Source organism: Ochotona curzoniae, unplaced genomic scaffold (assembly GCF_017591425.1).
Source record: "Ochotona curzoniae isolate NIBS_2020 unplaced genomic scaffold, NIBS_Ocur_1.0 scaffold_4506, whole genome shotgun sequence".
In the NCBI taxonomy this organism is placed as follows: Eukaryota; Metazoa; Chordata; class Mammalia; order Lagomorpha; family Ochotonidae; genus Ochotona; species Ochotona curzoniae.
Window position 1 is genome coordinate 5778065 of NW_024467119.1, and position 22021 is coordinate 5800085.

The 22021-nt window shown below is 54.8% G+C and overlaps 1 protein-coding gene across 1 annotated transcript in view; it reads left to right on the forward strand.

The window, feature by feature from the left end:
- The window catches only part of KIT (KIT proto-oncogene, receptor tyrosine kinase), a 64195-nt gene extending 50015 nt beyond the window's left edge, over positions 1-14180 (forward strand). Inside the window, exons 12-23 of the mRNA XM_040967093.1 lie at positions 1168-1274; positions 1582-1708; positions 1962-2066; positions 2148-2258; positions 3947-4097; positions 5804-5895; positions 6777-6904; positions 7743-7865; positions 11376-11487; positions 11582-11681; positions 11838-11943; positions 12530-14180. Coding sequence (XP_040823027.1) covers positions 1168-1274; positions 1582-1708; positions 1962-2066; positions 2148-2258; positions 3947-4097; positions 5804-5895; positions 6777-6904; positions 7743-7865; positions 11376-11487; positions 11582-11681; positions 11838-11943; positions 12530-12658 — 1391 coding nt within the window. The 3' untranslated portion in view covers positions 12659-14180. The remainder of the gene's footprint in view (positions 1-1167; positions 1275-1581; positions 1709-1961; positions 2067-2147; positions 2259-3946; positions 4098-5803; positions 5896-6776; positions 6905-7742; positions 7866-11375; positions 11488-11581; positions 11682-11837; positions 11944-12529) is intronic.
- The last annotated feature ends 7841 nt before the right edge of the window (positions 14181-22021 follow it).

Genomic DNA, 22021 nt, shown 5'->3' on the forward strand with positions numbered 1-22021 from the left:
TTTCGTGAGCCCATTCCGCCCACTCCCACCCTGGCCATGTGATGTGTGGTAACACCCATGCTCATCCGTATTGCCAGCCAGCTGTGCTAACCCGCTAATGGAGCTGGTGTGTGTGCTTGACTAACGTTACCACGCGTTGTGTAAGCAGATGTGTGTGTGTGTGCTTGTGTGAACCTGTTCGTGTGGAGGTTGTGTATTTTTGCCATTGGCCCCATCAGAAGGGCACAGAAAGCCCACAGCTTACCTCGTACCCAAGCATAAGTCGCCCAATTAAAGCGTCGGTTCAGTTATTGGTTAAAGGGAGTCGCAGGAGCACGTTGGTGGACTGACTGTGGTGAGGCTGGTAGGAAGTGGTTTCTTTTTGAGTTAGAGAGCGAGGTCTCCCGTCTGCTGGTTGACTTCCCAAGAGACTGCAATGGCCAGAACAGGGCTGCCCTGAAGCCAGGAGCCAGGTGTTTCTTCAGGGTCTCCCATGTGGTGCAGGGACCCAAAGTACTTGGGCCATCCTCCACTGCTTTCTCAGGCCATAGCGTGGGGCTAGATCAGAAATAGAGCGGCCAAAGCTCGAACTGGTCTCACATGGAATGCCAGCGCTGGAGGTCGAGGATTAGCCACGCACACCACCGTCCAACTCCCCAGAGTCCCGTGCTCTTCTAAGAACGGGAGTGTGGACCAATGAGGAATTGGGTGCAGAGTTGGAAGATGGGGAAGTTGTGTGCCCAGACAGGGCTCAAGGTTTGGTTTTGTCAGTTGGCAGAGTCAAGTGCCAGGAAGTTAAGTTTTTTTCAGAGTGAGTAACAGGAAGAAAGATGCTTAAGTGGTCCCAAAGCATGGGTTTCCCAGACAGGCCAAGCAGGCAGGCGGGGTCGCACGGGGAAGCAAGGAAGGAGACTAAGCTGTCCCCAGAGGAGGCTGCCTTGCTGCCGTTGGCTGCACCAGCCTGGGCTCATGCCAGGGCTCATGCCAGGGCTGCAGGCTAGCCCCTCCTTGGGCACGGCAACTTAGGGTGCCGCGGCTGGACAGAGTCCTTGGAGGAACAGGGGTAGGCCATTGCCAAGGCCAGGGCCTGCCCTACCATTGATGGTCCCACAGGGCAGGTCCGTCTGGGGGTGGCCGGGACCCCTCCTGTGGGAGCGTGCTACTTTTCCATTTCTCTCACCCCCTTAGAGCAGATCCAGGAGCACACCCTGTTCACGCCCCTGCTGGTGGGCTTCGTGGTCACGGCCGTCGTCATGTGCATCATCGTCATGGTCCTTGCCTATAAGTACCTGCAGGTGAGTGGCCACCTGGGCCCTGCTGGAGGGGTGCTGCCTGGGCCCTGCTGGAGGGGTGCTGCCCGGGCCGGCTGCCTGGGCCCTGCTGGAGGGGTGCTTGCCTGGGCCCTGCTGGAGGGGTGCTGCCTGGGCCCTGCTGGAGGGGTGCTGCCCGGGCCGGCTGCCTGGGCCCTGCTGGAGGGGTGCTGCCCGGGCCGGCTGCCTGGGCCCTGCTGGAGGGGTGCTGCCTGGGCCCGCCAAGCCAGACCCTGCCCCGGGGCTGGCCGACCCGTCAGCATGCTCACCATGTCTTCCCATCTCTCCATAGAAGCCCAAGTACGAGGTGCAGTGGAAGGTGGTGGAGGAGATCAATGGCAACAACTACGTGTACATTGACCCCACGCAGCTCCCCTACGACCACAAATGGGAGTTCCCCAGGAGCAGGCTGAGCTTCGGTCAGTGGGACCCCGGGGGACTTTCCGGGCCACCTTTCTGGGTGCACCTCACAGCAACTTTAGGGAACTAGGGTGGCTTCCGTGGTCTCTGCCCACCTGCACTCACCAGCGTTTCCTGTGAGAGCGTGCCCAGCTTGGTTGGTTCGAGAAGACAGGTGCATGTCCGTGACAGCCGTCTTGGCCTTGAGGTTGTGGCAAGAGGCCATGAGTCCTGCGCATCTCCACTGCTGACTCTGTGCCATTGCTTCTGCAGGGAAGACCCTGGGGGCGGGCGCCTTCGGGAAGGTGGTAGAGGCCACTGCCTATGGCCTGATTAAGTCGGACGCCGCCATGACTGTCGCCGTGAAGATGCTTAAACGTGAGTGCGTGCTGCTGTCTGGGAGAGGGGATGGTTTGCCCGGGGCAGTCTTTGCCACTAGCAGCTGCTTTCCTGTTCCAGCGAGCGCCCATCTGACCGAGCGGGAAGCCCTCATGTCCGAGCTCAAGGTCCTGAGTTACCTGGGCAACCACGTGAACATCGTGAACCTGCTGGGCGCCTGCACCGTGGGAGGTAAGGCCATGTCCGCCCTGGCCAGGATGTCCGAGGGGCAGAGAGGCACTTTGCCCAGGCTGGGTTATGAGTTAGCGCTCAGGGAATTTTAAGCAGGGTCTTGGTCCCACTGGCTGCATGGTGTTGTACTAGCTGTCCCTGAGAGCAGGCATGTCGGTGATTGTAGGAGCCACGTCGCCGGAAGGAGCCCCATCAGGCATGCACACACTTCAGAAAGCTAGTGGGAAAGGGAGTTAAAAGATGAGATGATTTGAGTGGAAACTTATTTATTTGAAGGAGTTGTAGAGAGAGAAGGAGAGACAGACATCTTCCCATCTTGCTTATTCGTTTCCCAGGGGCCACAAAGGCCTGAGCTGAGCCAGGCAGGAGCCAGGAGCATCGTCCGGGTCTCCCTGTGGGTAGCAGGGGCTTAAGCACTAGGGCCTCTCCGTGCTTTCCTCCAGTTGCAATAACAGGAAGCTGGGCTGCAAGTGGAGCAGCCAGGACTGAGCCCGGTGCCCATCTGGGATGCCAACATCAGAGCCCGTGGCTTTATCTGCCAAGCCAGGACACCGGGCTGAAAAAAAGGTTTTGAAATTCATACATTCAGGGAGTCTGTAAAAATTTTGTGGCAATTGCATATTGAGAAAGGATGCATAAATTTTAAGTGTTCTGTATCAAAGAGAAGCTATCGCATTCTTCTGCAAGCATCCTTGTGTGTGACATCAGTAGTAGTGGTGTCTTTAAGACATTTAAAAATTTATTTGAAAGGGAGAATGCCAGAGAAGGAGCAAGAGAGAGAGATAGGCACACAACCCCTACCTGCTGGGCCACTCTGCAAATGCCTGCCACAACCAGGGCCAGTCCAGGCCAAACCAAGAGCCAGGAATCTCCTCTGGGTCTGCCATGCGTGCCAGAGAACCAGGCCTCGGGCTCTCCACTGCCACCTCCCAGGCACCTTAGCAGGGTGCTGGATGGAAGGAGGTTGGCTTAACCCTTGCGCCATGAGACCAGTCCCTTTAGTGATGTCTCGGCCAGCGGGAAGGCTCTGTCTTACCTTGCAGGCTTCATGTGTTGTGGGTTCGTGTCTGGTCACTGGAGTGCATCCCATCATTTTAAATGGGCCCCTAAGCTCCTAGTTCTCAGATCGGCTTGGATGGGGGCAAATGCTTTGCTTGTGCAGATAGCTGGCAGCCTCAGTGGGAGGGCCCATCCAGAAAGTCTACAGCAGGCGGGTCTGCAGGAAGAGAGGAGTGCTCGGGAGAGGGTGCTGCTCCTGCAGGTGCAGCCAAATCCACACTGAACATCCAGGGACAGCGGTGGGGTGAGGCTCTGGGCCAGGCTCTGAACGAGCCCTGTAGACGTTGTCTCGCCCCATCAGGAAAGCTGCCACCACATGGGTTAGCTGCCTGGGAAGGATTTTCTCCCCCAGCAGAGGTGTTGGGAACCCAGCTCAAGGCAGGTGGGCCACTCCCAGCTGCCCTGTCCTGCTGCTTCTGTCTCCTGCAGTGCAGCCTTCTTCAGAGGATGCGAGCTCTCTTGCTTGGTGGATTCCGGAGGGCGAGGGGGAGCCTGAGACCAGCAGAAGCCCCCAAGTGCTAGCCTCACCGAGGCCTTCGCCAGACCTGGAGGCTGATGCTGGCTGCTGTAGACACCCCTTTGGGTGAGCTGTGGCATAGCTCACCCTGCCTTCTCTCCCATGTTTGCAGGGCCCACCCTGGTCATTACGGAATACTGTTGCTATGGTGATCTTCTGAATTTTTTGCGGAGAAAGCGTGATTCGTTTATCTGCTCGAAGCAGGAAGATCCTGCGGAAGCTGCCCTGTATAAGAACCTCCTGAATTCGAAGGAGTCCTCCTGGTAAGGCTGATTTCCATAAACAGGCAGCAGTTCATGGGGTCAGGGAGACCCATCATCAAGGCCGATTCTTTAGAAAATGAACTGAGGAGCGAAATCAAGATGATGAAGTTATTCAAATGTTGATGAGCATCTCAGAGCACTCAGTGTTTGAGAGATGCAAGGCGTGTTAACTTGAGGTGTGGCCTGATGCTTTTGGTTTTAATCCATCTCTGGGCCTGTGTGGCTTCTAGCGGCATTTCTCCAAGTATGGTTCGGCTGTGCCGTGCACCTGTGTGTTAACCACCTCTCTCTGGGGATGCTGCTCACAGGGGGGGGCCAGATCGGTGGGGATCTCACCTCTCCCCGACTCCTCCGCATGCACTCCGGCCCCTCCTTGAGCTCACCAGGTAGTGAAAAGGCATCAGTCACCAAGCACATTGTCAAAGACTGCACCTGCCCGCCATGTCTTCCTTGCCAGTGACATCCATGTTTGGATGATGGGTGAAGAGTGCTGAACTGACGGCAGAACGGGCCTGGACACCCGTGCATGTCGGATGCCGGTGCACGTCGGACGCCTGTGCATGCCTGCTTCCAGGAGACGCCGGCCGTGGGGGTTCTCACGTGGTCCGTGTGAGCTCTGAGCATCAGGTCCCCATGCACACGCCATTGGCACCACTGTTGGCCCTTTTCCTCTTCAAGCTGTTTTCGGTAGTTCTGGTTGGCATTTGAAGCCTCAACCAAAGGGTCCTTTTTTATTGGTTTATTTTAACCTTGTAAACGTGCCAGTTGCTGACCCAGCACAAGTCTTCGATTGGCAGAATGAACCACACTTGGCCTTCTTTCTGAAACCCTGGCCCTGTGCCGATGGGGGTGCTTCCGAGAAGGAGAAGGCCTGGAAAGGGAATGCAAGGCAGTGTCCACTTGGCTGTGGAAACGAAGTCCACGCACAGGTGGGATCTTCTCAAAGAGCGTGGGAAGTTGTGTCCTGAGCACGCGAGGGTTTTGGACATTATTTTTACACCACAGGGGACACACTGCTGGGGTGTGTATCCTGCTGCACTTTGCCACATGCCCTCCTCCTATTTTTCTTTTTTAAACTCTTTGAAATAATGGCCTCGATTGTTCCATCCGGGGCGACACTGCGCCTTGGGATCCCATCTGGGGGTTGGAAGCGCAACACGTTCCGAGGGAGATCGTTGTCATGGTGTTTCTATGCTAATCAGAAGCAGGAAGTACTAGAAATCTTGAAGAGCCTCCAGCCAAATGGTGCAGATTCAAGAGGTCCAGATGGCTCAGCATATCATCCAAATGATTGGTGTTTATCTGAACTGCACACGGGTTTTTAAAACCTTCTCCCGTCAGTTCCCGCACGTCAAGGAGCCCTGCCTTTCCCCCGCCACAGGGCCGGAAGCTCTTCGTTTGGTGTGGTTTGTTTAGAGTTTGACGTCTTTTTTCTCTCTGTTTCCTGTTACAATCCACCATGTCAGGAGACAGGACATGGAAGGGTCAACACATCCCTGGAACTTGGACCCTGCTGTTGCGTATCCAGAGCTCGAATCTTCCAGAATTAGGTCCTCCAGTTCTTGGTTCAAATCCTGTGTTGCTTGCTTTAAGTGAAGTCCATTTGTTCCATAGCAGAGCTGATAGGAGCTGGGTGTGGCCCCCACTTGACCCCAACCTCCATACACCAACCCCCAAGTTGTGACCCTACGGGTGTCTTCTCCCAGCAGTGACAGCACCAACGAGTACATGGACATGAAACCCGGCGTCTCCTACGTCATCCCCACCACAGCAGACAAAAGGAGAAGCACTAGAATTGGTGGGTACCTCGGGGGTTGGAGAGGGCTGCTCTGTGTGGAGGAGGAGGGACCAGCCAATGGCCGGAGAGGGCGCCCCACGCTAGCCGCCGCCTCACACACCCTGGGAGCAGGCAGTCATGGCTCAGGCCACTGGCTCCTGCCTTCCGCATGGACCGTGTGGACTGGGGGCCTGGTGTGTGCTTAGCTTCGCCTCAGCCCCGCTCAGCCTTTGAGGGTATTTGAAGGGTAAACCAGCCTTTGGGCACTACCCTCCACCCCCATATTTCTCTTTCCCTCTCCAATAAGTCAACGGCTTTTGAAAAATGAAAGTGGTGTCATTACACCTCAGACCTCACTGTGGTCGTGGCTCACAGCATTCCTTGTTACTGAGCGATTCTTGGCGATTGAGTCACCTAGGCAGGGCTGGCGGTGAGAGGCGGGTGGTGTCACGACTGGGTGTTTGAGGTCAGAGCGCGTGTGCACGCACACATCTGTGCTAGAACGTCTCCATGTAAGCCTGTGTGTGATCAGACATGTCAAGCATGGCGCACGAGGTGCAGGTGTTCACGCGCAGTGTGTCTCCCGTGAGGACCATGTGGCCCAGCCCTGGATCCTCAATTCCTGCCTGCCACACCACCCAGGAGACAGGCCTGTGAGTGCACGTGAGGTCATTTATTTCTGGTATTCAGGACAGACCAGCAGCGGTGGGACCCTGCTTTGGGTCCAGGCCATGTGTGTTATCTGCCAACGTCATTCATGGGCCGTGTGAGATCACCAGTGTGCTAATCAGCCCTCTGTGGGTGTCACAGATGTTCCCCACCTCTGGACCAAGGTGTGGTGGTGCCTGCTCCTACCTTGTAGGTTTTGAATTACTGAAGAAAGCCTTCTGTCTCCCCAACAGGCTCCTACATAGAGCGGGACGTGAGTCCCGCTGTCATGGACGACGACGAGCTGGCCCTGGACCTGGAGGATTTGCTGAGCTTCTCGTACCAGGTGGCCAGGGGCATGGCTTTCCTGGCCTCCAAGAACGTAAGTGGGCCAGCGATTGTGGTCCGAATCCTTCCGCCCACTGTTCCAGAAGCAACATTGGCATGCAGTGCAGCAACCAAAACCGGGGGTTCAGGCTCTTCTGGTTCCAGCTGCACTCTGGAATTCCTGCTGTAATCTCCTGAGCTTCGTGAAGCTGAGCTGCCCGTGAATATTCTTTCCTGTACCTTGAATCCATTTAGAACCTGGGCTTTCACTCCCAGAGAGTGGTGAGCTCAACCCTGGCCCTTCCTCCTGGGGAAGTTGCAGCCCAAGCTTGGCTTGCCAGGCAGCAGGAAAGAAGGGGTCAGGGAGGATAATGATGGTTTGGGGAAGAGAAGGGCAGAGGAAGCGGGGAGCTTCCCCAGCCAGTGAGCTGAGTGGAGAGCAGGCGTTAGAGAAGCCTCCCATCGGCATCACGAGTGACATTTCCCAACAATTACCAAACTGAAGGAGGAGACAGGGTGACTGAAATAGGACCTTCTGTCTCGCATCCTCAGGAGATGGCTAACTCAAGGTTGCAGTCACTTTAGGAACTCTTGGAAGGTGGTGCAAGCCAATGGGCATGCAGCCCCGAGAACAGGCCAGGGCAGCTGTGGGCAGTGTGCTTGCCAGGAGTGAAGGCAGCCCGAGAGGAGGAGGTGGTGCTCTGGAGTGGCCTGGGAAGTGAGGCTGCCAGCCCCAGCCTTGAGCTCCCCAAACTCTTGGGACACTTTGGGGGCTTCCTTTTGGGCAGCAGTGTTGGATCTGTAGGCCATCCGCGGTGCTCCAGTGTGCGAAAGAGCCTTAGCAGAAGTGGATATGACTTTCCCTGGTTTTCTCTCCCCACCAATCCTAACAGTGCATCCACAGAGACTTGGCAGCCAGGAACATCCTCCTGACCCACGGTCGGATCACCAAGATCTGTGATTTCGGTCTAGCCAGAGACATCAAGAATGATTCCAATTATGTGGTGAAAGGAAACGTGAGTACCCCATTTTAATAAGAAGGAGTTGGTTAGGACTTGCCTAATTTTTTAATGCAAATCCTGCCTTGAGATAGCCCGTCCTGGAGCAGTCAAATGAAGTGTACTTCAGGAAGAATCTGCATCGGCTGCTAAACATCATTGCCATGTTAACATCTGATAATAGAACTCCTAATTCTAATTGTGTAGTGCCGGGGCGTGTAAAGGAAACAGAAATAGCCTTAATTTTCATTATAGCTTGAGAATAGCAATGAACTTGATTTTTGCTCAAGTGTAACAAATGTAGACCTGAAGGTCACAGTGGGAGAATTTTTTAAGATTGACACACTCAGTGGGAAAGATCAGCAGCTGAGTTCTCGTTCAGAGTGAGCTGGGTGAAGGGGGGCTGGTGACGGTTTGTTCAGAGTGCTCTAGTCCAGGTAGCCTCACAACCAAGCCAGGCCCCCGGGTGCTTGTCCTGCTCTTGTTAACAATTGGAGAAATGGAGTCTTTTCATGATGTTTGTTCATCTGAGATCCAGTTACTTACAGGAAGCTGCAGTCAGAGTTCATGGCTCCCATGGCTGGGCCCTGTTGGTGTGGAAGTCCCACTGGGGGGACTGATGCGTGGTGTATACGTGCGGCTGTCCTCCCAGGCCCATTGTACAGTTTGAGTTGTATTTCCAGGGGGTGTTTTCTTTATCCCCCCAGTATGCCAGCTGTGTGTGGGCTCTATCAGCTATACTGGCTGTGGATGTTGTCAGGATGTTGTTGGGCTTATCTCCTGGCCCAAGCATGCAGTTCTGCTAAGGCCCCTGGAGCTCACATCTGTACTACAAGCCTCACCCCACCTGGTGCAACACAGCCAAGAATCAGCCCCGAGTGCCACCAGAAGGCCAATGGGGGGGGAGGGGAGACAGGGCAGGGCTGGGCTTGCCTGCAAATCTCCTGTTGGAAATCAAAGTCGTGGTGGTGCTGCTTTGTGAGTTATTGGTTAGTTGGTCACTTACCTAGCTGGTTAGTGACATTTGGTTAGTTGGTGTGGTTAGTAACTGTTGGTTAATTGGTTAGTGACTGTTGGGTAATTAGTTGGTATGGTAAGAATTGGTTAGTTGGTGATGGTTAGTGACTATTGGGTAGTTGGTTAGTTGGGGACAGTTGGGTAGTGGCTTGGGTAGTTGGCCAGTCAGCTGGTTGGTGACAGTTGAATAGCCAGTTAGTGATGGTTAGCTGGTTAGTGGCATTCAGCTGGTCAGTGACTTTTGGGTAGTTGGTCAGTGAGTGGTTACTGGTTGGTATTAATGGGGATGGCATCTTGATTGTGAGTTCTGACTCAAGTCATGTGAACCCAATAATCACAGACATTGCTTTCATTCAGGTACTGGGTAGGGAGACTTCACAAATTTAAGACCAACTCTCATGATGTGATTGCCCCAGATAGTGTATCCTGGCTGCCTGAGGTCTCTGCGTGTCTTTCCCTGGGGCTGGGCTCTGCGTCCTTCCTCTTGCTGAGACCCCTTCCGGAATCCAGTGAAGTCTGCGGGCTCCTGGTCAGAATGCTGTGTGGGTGTGAAGCATGAAGTGCTACCAAGAGAACCAGTCATGCCCAAGTCTGATGATCAAAATCTTACAACGCAGATGTGTGAGGAAGTGATTCATGTGGTTCTGGAAGCTTCTGTGGGAACAGGTGTCCAGTGGATGTTGAGAGATCTGTGTCCTGGGTGTGCGCTCTGCCTTCCCTTGCAACCCTTGGGAGGGAGCTGTCGTGGCCAAGTCAGGGTTGCTGGTCTGGGTTGGGCGCCCAGCCCCAGCTGTGCAGGCGTTTAGGGAGTGGGCTGGCAGGCCAGCTCTCTTTCCCTCAAATACAAAGCATTCCTTTTCGTTTAAAATGAAGAAACAAAACCTGTACTGTTGTACAGTTGGGCGATAGCTGCTTTCGCCTGAGTAGGGATATGGAGAAATGTTTATTGGCGGCAGAGCCACAGGTTCTGGTGTTCCAGTTTATGCCTTCATTTGTAGTTCAAGTTTGTGCCAGACTGCACTTCGGGAAAACGGATGCATTGTCCCCCTCTGATTCAAGTTCCAAGGCCTCTGAATCCAAGATACCTTATTGATCTCAGGCTAGCAGCCGCCTCAGCTATAGCACAAGATCCAGGCAGAGGTCTCCCGTCTGCTGTGTATGGTGAGGTCCAGCCAGAGCCGGCAGCTGGATGCTCCGCCTGGCAGAGACCCGCGTCCTTGCCATCCCCTGCCGCCTCCCGGGCTGTGCATGAGCCTCAAGCCGGAGCTCAAGCTGTGGCACGCTGCTGCGGCACGCTGCTGTGGCTCTCCAGCACGCACAAAGGCGTGCTTCTGCAATGACTAAAACGTGTTTCAAGTGAGAAACCACCGCCTCCCGGTTACATGGGTTACGAGAATTAGAGGAGCTCTCTGGCAGCTTAACACCGAGCAGCTGGCAGGTTGTGTAAGAGTGGTGGTGGCAGCCGAGGCTTGCCTTCACTGAGGCGCCTGGAGGGAAGCCCCTCTGCTGAGTGGGCAGCTGTTTTGGGTGGCTGTGTGTGCAGTGGGGAGCTAGCTGCTCGCTCCATTTATCCTGTAAAACGACTCATGAAAGTCCAAGCATTTCTTTCTCTTTTCTCTTGAAGATTTTATTTTTCATTAGAAAGGCAGATAATAGAGAAGGAGAGACAGAAAGATCCTCCATCTGCTGGTCCACTCTCCAAGTGGCTGCAATGGACAGAGCTGAGCCAGTCTGGAGCCAGCAGCCGGATGCCAGGTGCCAGGCATCTTCTCTGGGTCTCCCACGTGGGTACAGGATCCCAGGGCCTTGGGCCATCCTTCACTGCCTTCGCAGGCCACAAGCAGGGAGCTGGAAGGTGAGGGGGACAGCTGAGACATGAACCAGCATCCACCAGAGGATGCAAGGTGAGGATTTAGGCCCCAGGCTGTCACGCCGGGCCCTCCAATGGGCTTGACCATTCGCACATAGGTGGACTTATTGCATGGATTAAGTGAGTGAGCGCTTTGTGTGAGACAGAAAACCCAGAATAAAATCAAAGACAGCCTGGAATCATGGCCTGAGTTAGCGCTTCCCCAGGGAGAGTCAGGGCGAGTTCCTTCTACCTCTCCTGGGTTCCCGAATGATGGCTGGCTGGTCACCAGTCATCACCCTCCAGGAGGCAGGCAGGGGGCACCGACTGGCTCCCACGCCTCTCCCACGCCTCTCCCAAGCCCCACAACTCAGCTGTGTCATGTGGCTGCTGTGGAGGCCATGTTTCTGTTACCGCAGAGAGAGAAGGGGCTGCTTGGCCAGGGAGCCGGACTCACAGCTGGCTGCCCCACCTTCTGCGCTCTCCCTTCTCAAGCTACGTGGACTCAGCATCCCCTGGGGGTGCACGGTTGGCGATCATGTAGGTGAAAGGGCTTGGAGAAGATGCTTCCAGAAGCCTATGTGGAGGGAGACGGAGTGTCTGTGTAGTGATTGGGAGCCCGGTAGTTAAAGGGGCCTCTGCGTGTTGTCCCTCCACTGTAGGCCCGGCTGCCCGTGAAGTGGATGGCCCCAGAAAGCATCTTCAACTGCGTGTACACATTTGAAAGCGACGTGTGGTCCTACGGCATCTTCCTGTGGGAGCTGTTCTCCTTAGGTGATGGCCCTCGCCCAGGGTGGGGTGGGCCCGGTGGGTGCTGGGAGCCTGAGTCCCCCTGACTGACGCCAGCTACCTGCCCTCTGTGCCTCAGGCAGCAGCCCCTACCCGGGAATGCCTGTGGACTCCAAGTTCTACAAGATGATTAAAGAAGGCTTCCGTATGCTGAGCCCCGAACACGCCCCTGCTGAGATGTAAGCGCCCCCCGGAAAGCCATGCCCCTGTCCTGGCACTGTGCCCCACCTTCCCTGGCCGTAAAGGACAGGGAGTCTCCTTTGCCCTGCGTCTGGTCACGTGGCCCTGAGCATGCCGCCACATGTGGTGGTGAAGGCTCCGCCCCATCCCGGCAGGTATGACATCATGAAGACCTGCTGGGACGCCGACCCCCTGAAGCGGCCGACCTTCAAGCAGATCGTCCAGCTCATGGAGACGCAGATTTCCGACAGTACCCATCATGTGAGTGGCCGGTGCAGGTGGCGTGGGACTGGGGCGGGAGGGTCCCCTTAGGCGACTGTAGGGAGGCCTGACCCTGGCCCCTCCTCTCATTGGTTGGGCTTTCTGGGGTGGCGGAGGGGGTGGGGCAGGGAGAGCCCTGGGAACATGCCCACCCCGAGCCCAGGAGGTGTGTGCAGTGAGCAGGGGGCAGGTGCAGGAGCCGCTCATCCTGTGGAGGACATAGCTCGGGCCTGCAGGGGGTGGGCCTTCTGTTCAGGCAGGAGGGAGGGGAAGGTAGAGGGGCTGTCCAACTTGGTATCCTGTCTTGAGATCTGGGGGGGCGCAAGACTGGAAATCTGTCATTTCTTTTCGTGATCCTGGTGGAGGGAGAGGATCTATTCCAGGCTCAGGGCTTTTGCGCTTGCGGCTTTTTCTTCCTTGCTGGGCTGGCCCGGGTGTGGCTGGCTTGTCCTGAGCCTGGGAAAACCAGGGGTCAGGCAAAGGTGCTGTTTGCTTTTCCCGGGTCCCTGGGATGTGCCCCCCCCATGCCCGGGAGGTGCCCCCTCTGCTGCCGCGTCTGACACCACTGTGGGCTTGCTCCACACAGGTGTACTCCAACATAGCCAACTGCAGCCCCAAGCCAGCGCACGCCGCACTGGAGCATGCTGTGCGTGTCAACTCTGTGGGGAGCAGCGCGTCCTCCACGCAGCCCCTGCTGGTGCACGAAGATGCTTGAGCGGCCTCGAAGGACTGTGCCCCCATGCCCGTCCCTGAACCCTGTCTCCAGGAGCACACTTTAGTGGCCGATGAGGTCACTCTGCCACATCCCCCCGCCCCGGCCTCCATCCCCTTGCATAGGTTCGAGCTGTACATATTATATTATTCCCGGGCGCAGAAGGAGCCCAGCACCGTGGCACTGGCTCAGTGCCCCAGCAGTCCTTTTCCAAGACTTCCCCAGTTCTGTTTGAGTTAGTGGAGTAGGTCCCAGTGGTCACTTTCCTGCAGCCCTTCTGCAGCCTGTGCACCTGGGAGAGCTTCCGATTCTAGAAGCAGCCTTCGCGTGCAAGGCCACCTGTGGATTTGGGTTCTGTTCTGTTGTGTCTTTCCATGTAGGAATGGATCAAGAACCTCGTGCGTTTCAAGGAAACAGTTCATAGCTTTTGCTTTAAGAGAGAAAAAATGTACCCTGCAAGCATAGTTACTAAGAAGTCTCCCCCGTTTCTGCCAGTGAGCTGTTCGCTTTGTCCAGAGCGAGCCCACGGCTGCTGCTGGCTAGATTTGATGTTGCTGGCAGAAGCCGTTGGCCATGGCCTCCCACCGCTGTGAGCAAGCAGTGCCACCTCCGTGTGGCCTTCGGACAGGGCAGGAAGCACAAGTCAGGCATGGTTCCTTGGCAGGAAGGTCCTGGACGTCAGGCCAGTATTTGTATATATGTGTGTGCGTGTGCATGGGGCCGTGTGCGTGGGCTTGCCCTGAGTCACGTGGGGGGTTGGTCCCGCTGCTGCCGCTCTTGGTGGGCCCATGGGAGCAGCTCGCCCAGCTCCTGGGGGAGGCACACTCCACAGGCCATCCCCACCCCCACCCTACTGCCAGAGCCCCCCGAAACGGATTCCAGAGGCCCCTGGAGGCCTCAGTTGTATTCTCACGGTTTCCTGCTTGGTTCTTCCCCCTGCCCAGCCTTAGTGCCAGGTGTCTACACAGCAAGCTTTAGTTTAGGGATGTTGCTGTCACAGTTCCCCTCCCCCACCCCCATCCCTCAGCCTCCCATCCGGAGAACTGTGGCTGCTGATCTCGAGGTCCCACTGCCGTCGCCGCCATCCAAGGCCAGCCGGTTCTGGGGGCGTGCTGTCCCATGGGAGGTGACTGCTGTCTGCGTCCCCGGTGGCCATGGTGAGCAAGGCAGGCCGCTGACACTGTAGCTGTCCAGGTACTCTAGGGACACCTCGCTGAGAGTTTTGTCTTGAAAGTTTATATTTTTATAATTTTTTTTTTACATCAGATGTTTCTTTGCAGTGGCTTTAATGTTGGAAATTATTTTATGGCTTTTTTCTGTAAATATTGAAATGTAGCAATAATGTCTTTTGAATATTCCCAAGCCCAGGAGTCCTTGAAAATATTTTTTATATCTACAGTAACTTTATGTGTAAATACGTCGGCGGTGCGAGCTGAACAGATATCCGTGTGTTCTTTTTCTCCTGATGTCTTGTCCAATTGTTGACAGTTCTGAAGAATTCTAATAAAAATGTAAATATATGCAATCAAATGGAGTGTTTTTTGGATTGTTTCGAGCTTAGCGAGATGAAGCTGTAAAGCATGTTTGCCCTGACATTGGAAAGCGTGGAATCCAGTTTGCATACAGCACACGCAAGACCCCCCAGCTCGAGGAGGGATTCAGATACTGGAGGATTTTATTTGTAGAGCCTGAAGTCTCATTTAAATTGAAATGTAAGTGGAAACATTTTTGAGAATTTTACACAGAGCTGTGATTGTATGTTGACTCCCACAAAATGGCCGTTTGGGTCGCCAAAGTCACGGTCAAATCACAGCAATTTCCTGTGGTTCAATCTAAAACACCTGAGGTGTTTTTTTTCTCCTGCAAGAGATGATCTGAAAATGAACTTGAACAGGGAAGTAACGCACAGCCTTGAGAGTAGGCATCCCTGGAGGGGGCACTGCAGGAGCTGCCTCCCCACCATGCTGGGGTGCTGGCAGGCTCCCCCCTCTGTCCTCAGTCTCCTGAGACGGAGCCAAGCTCCAGCAGCTTGGGGAATAGGAACTAGGGGGCTGCTCTGGGTGGGTGGGACGGAGCTCTGTGAGTACTGGAAGGAACAGAACTGCCAGAGGTGAACGGGACGGGGATCCGTCCTGCGGTTTCACAAGTGGGAATCTTGGGCTTCTTGAGTGGAATTGAAGGCCAAGGGGGCAGCAGCACCCCGGGCTCAGACCTGTGCTTGGGTAGACAGCGCCCTAGGAGGGGACCCCGCCAGCTCGGAAGGGGTGGCTTCCCACAGGGTCAGGGCAGCCCCATGGCTCGTGCCTGAGACCGCAGGCCCACGAACAGGGAGCCAGCAGAGCTGGGTGCTTCCAAGAGAGCAGGATCAGTGGTTACTCCAGATGCTTCTCCAGCCCCCACCCCGCCATGTTTAGCAAGACCAGCTCTCCGGGGTAGGCACTCTGTCTGGTACAGCCTGACCTTGGCTCTAGTTGCAAGATCCCATTATAAAGTCTTGGTGGTCATTGTCAAGACTGCACGTGAACTTGGGAGGGACACTCAGCCCACAGTAGACTGCAACAGTCTGTGTGGCAGAGGTGACCTGGTCCCGATCCCTGGGGCACTGGGACAGGCTCCCTGCAGCCTGCGGGGGTGTCAGAGCCCCCTTTCCCATTAGTCCCCCAAGGGGTGTCTCGTGCAGCGCTCTGGCTTGCTGCAGGGGCTCGGAACACACTGTGCCCAGGAAGCCTTTTGCAGAGGGACCTGTGCTTGCACGGATGTGTTGGGCTCTCTGTGCTCCTGGTCCTCTCTTCCCATCTACCTTAAAGACAGCAGGTCCAGGCTTTTGGTCCCTGACTGTCTCCTCTGACGGGCTCTCCCCACGTTGTGGTCTAACACCTCCAGTTTCTGGGATGTGGCTGTTGCCTCCCAAGTGAGAGTTTGCTACCCTGTCCCTGGGTCCAGCATCCCTGTCCCCGCACAGTGAGCTGAGTCGGAGACACCCAGGTAGAACATCATACAAGTGACAACATCGAACAGAATACATCACATGTTGTGTTGATAACAATAGATGTTTAGAAATGCAGGAAGCACAACCACTTTGCAACTCATGGCTGGCTTCTCTAAAACACTGGCAAGGATGTGGTTGAATTAAAAGCCAACACAGAGTTCGAAGCTAAGTCTGCCTGTGGAATCAGCATTCCATGTGGGCACTGGTCTGTGCTGACTGTTCCACTTCCAAAGCAGCTCCCTGCTTAGTGCCTGGGAAACAGAAGATGGCTCAGGTCCTGTGGTCCCTGCACCCATGTGGGAGACCAAGGAAGCTCCTACGGATGCACTCAGCTCCAGCTGTTGTAGACATTTGGGGAGTAAACCAGCGGATGGAAGACACTGTGTGTGTAAGTCTCCTCTGTATCTTTGCCTCTCAAAGATAAAATAAATCTTAAAAAAAAAAGCTAGATCTAGGCCAGCACTAGGGGGCTGTGGCTTAAGCTGTGTCTAACACCAGCATCCCACATCACAGCTCTCATTGGTTCAATCCCAGATGCTCTGCCTTTGATCCGGCTTCCTGCCACCACACCTGGAAGGACAGCACAAGATGGCCTAAGTGCTTGGACACCTGGCCATCGAAATACAGGGAGTCCAAGTGTGGGACCCAGGTGGGGTCCTGGCTTCAGCCTGGTCTCAGCCCCAGCTGTCGCGGTCAAGTGGGGAGTGAACCCCCAAATCAGAGATCACTCTGTTACTCTTGCATTTTTAAAAACAACAGAAACAAACAATCAGGGTGAGGTACCCCTGATTACCCAGCTCCTCGTTCTGGCCGCAGCCTGTCCCTCTGCTGCTAGCATCGTCTTGCTCACTTGAGTTGGAAAGACATGGGTCTGCATCCCAGACGGGAATGCTACAGGGGGCGTGTTGCCAACAGCTTCAGGTCCCAGGGAGTGTGGGCAGAACTGCAGTGAGTGGCCGTGACAGGCTCCAAGGTGGTCAGCTCCCCTTTGGCCATGGGCAGCTCTGTGCTGTGGGCTTCTCCAGGAGGGCTCATTCCCCGGCGTGAATGCTGCTGGCAATGTGGAGAAGATTCACTCCAGCCCTAGATCGGTGTTAACTTTGGTATAGCATTTTCTGTATTTATACAGGCTTACGTTTTTGAAAGAAAGGATGGCGTATGTGTGCGCTAATTAACATTTTGACCCACCAGGTGTCATGGCCATCACTCCAAGTCACTACATAGGAATTAAACTTTGTAATTTCCGCCCGGAAGGATCATTACCAAAAGCCCCATGTTTGTGACTAAGAACTTGACATCCTGGTTGTTAGAAGTCTGAGACCTCAATGATTCCTGATGTCTGCTTCTGTCACCTGTAGAGGATGGGATTTATTTGCTTATTTGGATTTGAAACTAAGGGGAGTAGGTTGTGCTGGCTCGAGTGAGCTGGTTAGATCCAGGTTATCCTGCTAAGGGCCTGGCCCAGGGTCCCCCCCGCAGGGCTCACAAATGGGTGATTAGGCCTGCAAACACTTGAGCAGGTGAAAACAGTGGGAAAGCCAAGGGAACACTGCCCGGTCTACTGCACCGATGTGTATTGGATGTGTTTTAGAAGTAAGCTCGTTAGCTTTTCTTAGATGTCTAAAGGAAACTGGCAGGAAAGGAGTTATTTTCCAATCATGTGCAGGCTTCCCTGTGATTAAAATAAAGGCACGCCACTCCAGGGCTGCATTAGGCATGCACGGTTCGGATGGCCACGAGCTCGCTTTCCCTCGGGAGGGGCCCTCAGTGTGTGCCACCCCTCCTCCCAGGAGTGTCAGTCAGGCCCAGCTCGTGCTCCGGCTCCTGGGTAAAGCCTTAGCCTGCTCTCTGCTGAAAGAGCTGCACTCCAGGTGCCTGGCAGGCAGCAGAGCCGTCAACTCCCCTGCCATTCAGCAGCCGTCACCAGCTTAGTGGATAGAAACAATGCTGGTGCCCGGCAACTCGCCGGGCATCATCGCCCAGCCCTCTCCTTGGCAGCTCTGCTTGTGGGCAGAAGAAGGCAGGCGTGTGGGTCAGTGGAGACCGTGCTGTAACCCAGATAAATGATCCTCTGGGCCGAGCCATCCGCTCCCACTATTCTAGGTCAAGGAAATTGTGAAATGGGCCGACCATGAATCATGTTTGAAGTTTGAATTCCAGCCCCGCCAATATGTGCTGTAAAGACTTGAGGGCAGTCCCGGAAGTCCTGTGCACTTCAGCTGTGTCATCTAGAACAGCATAGGATCAGCTCCTGGATCATACACTGTTTGCAAAGTTCAATGAGCGTCGGGCCCGGCGCGATGGCGCAGTGCTTAAGGTCCTCGCCTTGCACGCCCGGGATCCCATATGGGCGCCAGTTCTAATCCCGGCAGCCCCGCTTCCCATCCAGCTCCCTGCCTGTGGCCCGGGAAAGCAGTCGAGGACGGCCCAAAGCTTTGGGACCCTGCACCCGCGTGGGAGACCTGGAAGAGGCTCCTGGCTTCGCATTGGTTCAGCTCCAGCCGCTGCAGCCGCCTGGGGAGTGAATCATTGGACAGAAGATCTTCCTCTCTGTCTCTCCTCTCTGTATATCTGCCTTTCCAATAAAAATAAAATAAATCTTTAAAAAAAAAGTTCAACGGGCGTCAACGTGAAGCGCCGGCGTGACTCCAAGCCTGGGCTGTAGTAGAACATACTAGAAATAGAAATAGCAAATCACAAGTCCATACGGCAATTCAACCAATCATAATCCAACCAATTATAATCCAACCAATCATAATGTAAAGAGGAACAAATGGTCATTATCCTTAAGTCCATCCATTAAGCTGAAGACCTATTCCCAGCTTTTGCAACAATAAAAGTTATCCTAAGAGACATGCTACGAATAAACTGGACACACTCACAAAGCTGCAGACATTCACCTTTCCCTGGCTTCTCTGCCCACATTCCATCACTGCTAGGCCTCACCTCTCCTGGAACTCCTGACAGCACACAAACCAGAAACAACATTATTATATCCATTGTCCCATGTAAGCAGTACACAGGGACCATGCTCAGGGGATTACCTGTCCTGGGTCAGCCGAGAGTCAAGATGCCAGAGTAATGGAAGCATCTGACCAGAGCAAGCCTCTGTCTCATGGGCCTTTTAGAGGGGCTTGTGGCTACACAACAATACAATACTGTCCCCTCTCAGTTGATGAATACCTGAGTGTTGTGGGCTAAGGAGTTGATTAGTGCTGGTTGGGATGGACAGGAACAGGAACTGGGCTTGTAGCTAAAAACACCTAGACTAATTGGACTCATCTGCATCCAATATCCTGGCTAATTTAGGATGTGGGGGAGTGGTTGAGGATGGAATTCCATTGCTGTTAGGACAGAGGGCAGGGGACACAGCCACATTTCATTTGCCCACTGTCACTGGGTGCTGGCTATCACTGGCTGCACCCCATAACAGCCATTGCTTTCACCAGGGCCTTCTGGGGACCTGTGGGACTCCCCTCGAGGGCTTGACCCGTTTGCCAGCCACCTATGCTCACACCTGTCAAGGCGGGCACTTACCAGTCATGTCCGTGTTTTGGTTCCCAGACACCCGGATGTGTATCGCCATAATGTGTGTTAGTGTTTATATTAAACAGCCCGGGGAGCATGACTGGAGTTTGTCATTTCAGTCAGAATGGAGGGGGACGTTTGGAAGGCTCTTCTAAGACTGAGCAATCCCTGAAAGGTGCTGTCTGGGTCGATGCGGCTCTGGCAGCTGCTTACAAAGTGAGGAAAAAGGCCAGAAAGAGAGACGCACTCTCGGTGTTTCACAGATGGCCTTATTCCACACTGTAGAGAGGATCCGTGGAGGGCGCAGGTTGTCGAAGGAGGAGGGTGCCGGAATTCAAGGCAGAGACACAGCGCTGAGAGATGGCGGGGGCCTGCGCCCGCAGCACAAGCCGGAATGAGAGGGCGAAGGGAGTGTCCCAGGGGTCTGTAAGCAACCGACACTCAGCTAGCTCTGGTTTTGTGGCTCATGTTTTTGTTTTTTAATCAACCAGTCAATTACCGATGATGATCCCGCTAATGTCTCCTCATTAACAGCACTTCTCAGAGCCATGAGGGAAGTCTCTGGTCCCAGCACCAGCAGGACCTTTCCAAGAAGTGGAGTGATTGAGCTTAATGGACTTGGGCGAATTGGATCATAGATTTCCTCTTTTCTGAGACAAATCCTGGAACTCTGGTTTGGAGAACGGGTGCTGGTGGGTAGAGGGTGAGCTGTCCTCCACCTCCCATGGGGCGTGCGCACAGACCCCTGCGGCACCCCACTTCCTCTGTGACTCAGTGAGTGTGCCAGCGGCCCCCTGCCCTCACTCCTCACACGACTGGCGAGATCAAAGGGCATCCGAGTTGGCCACAGTAACTTTGTCATGTTTTGGAAGTCCTGTGTCTCGCTGCGCCCCCGGGCCATCAAGCCGCGGGAACTTGCAGCCAAGTCCTCACTGATGCCCTAACACACTGGAAAGCCCGGGGCTGCAGGGTGGGCGACAGCATGAGGGAGGGGTTCTTGCTGCCCTCTTGGGACCACAGTGGGCCGCTGTGAAAAGCACATTTCCACAAGGCTGACCCAGTGTGAGCAGAGGGGCTTTGCCTTGGCTGGAAACCAGGACACCCAGGGACCTTTGAGACACCTAGGAGTGACAACACTCCTTACCTCACCAGAGTTGGGAGCAAACCCCCCTGCTACTTGTTGCACCAGAAAGCTCCTATTCTGTGAGCACTTCAGGACACCTCCCAGCGATGCCTACAGCCCCTGCTTGCCCCTGGGCACTCTGGGAAGACCCAGGAAAATGCCTTCCACCACCCAAGACATTGGCATGTGCAGACTGCTGTGGAAGGGGCAGGGAGGGAGGCTGGCTGGCAGGAGAAGCCTTGGGCAGCTGCCCTGGGGGCTCCGAGCACAGTGAGGTGCCAGGAGTTCCCAGAACCCTCTTATACAGCTCGGGATGAACTAGAAGAGGTGGGGGCTCCAGGCAAGATGAGCTGGAAACCCTAATGGCTCCGATTGGATCAGTACACATGGAACATCTGTGCGATGAAATATCACACTGTCCCCCGGACATATGCACAATGAATATGTGTCAATCCAAAATGTGTCTCCAGTGTTTAAGGAAATCAGAATGCTAATTGTTTGAACATTCCACACTTTCTCTGAGTTACCATGCTCCACTCCACGAAAATGTGTAATAAACATTTTGATAAAGGTTCTGAAAGGAAGTGGGCATTGTCTTCCAGCAACTTCTGCCTGCTATACAAATTAATTTCTGCCCCATCTTTTTTTTTTAAAAGATTTATTATTATTTTATTGGAAAGGCGGATATACAGAGAGGAGAGACACAGAGGAAGATCTTCCGTCCGATGATTCACTCCCCAAGTGAGTGCAATGGCCGATGCTATGCCAATCCGAAGCCAGGAGCCTCTTCCGGGTCTCCCACGCGGGTGCAGGGTCCCAAAGCTTTGGGCCGTCCTCGACTGCTTTCCCGGGCCACAGGCAGGGAGCTGGAAGGGAAGCGGGGCTGCCGGGATTAGAACCGGCGCCCATATGGGATCCCGGGCGTGCAAGGTGAGGACCTTAATCACTGCGCCACTGCGCCACTGCACCGGGCCCCCGCCCGGTTGGCCCCATCTTGATAATCACTTTTTAGTGTTGGTAAAGATTCACAGAGACATCCAACCCAGCTCAGGGCTTCCTTGTTCGTTGTTGTTTTGTTTTGTTTTTTCATTTGTGAGGCAGAGAAAGAGAGCTAGCACCCCAGGCTGGAACCACAGCCAGGAGCCCAAAGCTCAGTGCAGGTCTCCCACATGGTTGGCAGGTACCAGTTACTTGGGATAGCACCACTGCCTTCATGTTTAAAGCAGCAGGAAGCTGGGGGCAGGAGCCTGAGGCCAGGTGCAGTCAGCACTGTAGGCGGACATGGGCCTGCTCACGACCCCACACAGCCACCGCAAGTCTTCACCTTCTGCCCCCTCTGCGCCCTGTCCTAAGCAGCATTGGCATCTGGCTGTGGCTCCAGGCACTGCCCGTCGTGCAGCCTCTCGGCGCCTTCTTCCCCTCGTGACCTCCACACACGTGCTTGCCTGGAAGGAAGCAGAGGGCGCCGTGGACACCTTCAGGTTCGGCCACGCCTCCTCCGGTGATTGCACCGCTCAGCACAGCCCGGAGTGGGGCTGGCTCTGTCATCTTGGAGATGATCCAGGACCAGCTAAGAGAACTTTCTCTGGCTGCACAAGCCTTTTGAAATCCATGCATGTCTTTTTTGTAACACATAAGTCTCATGAACTTTTAGGAGGACCTGTTTCCGTGGGTTTGAAGAGCCTGCATGGGCAGGATGGGAGTGGTAGGACATTGTGGGGTCCTG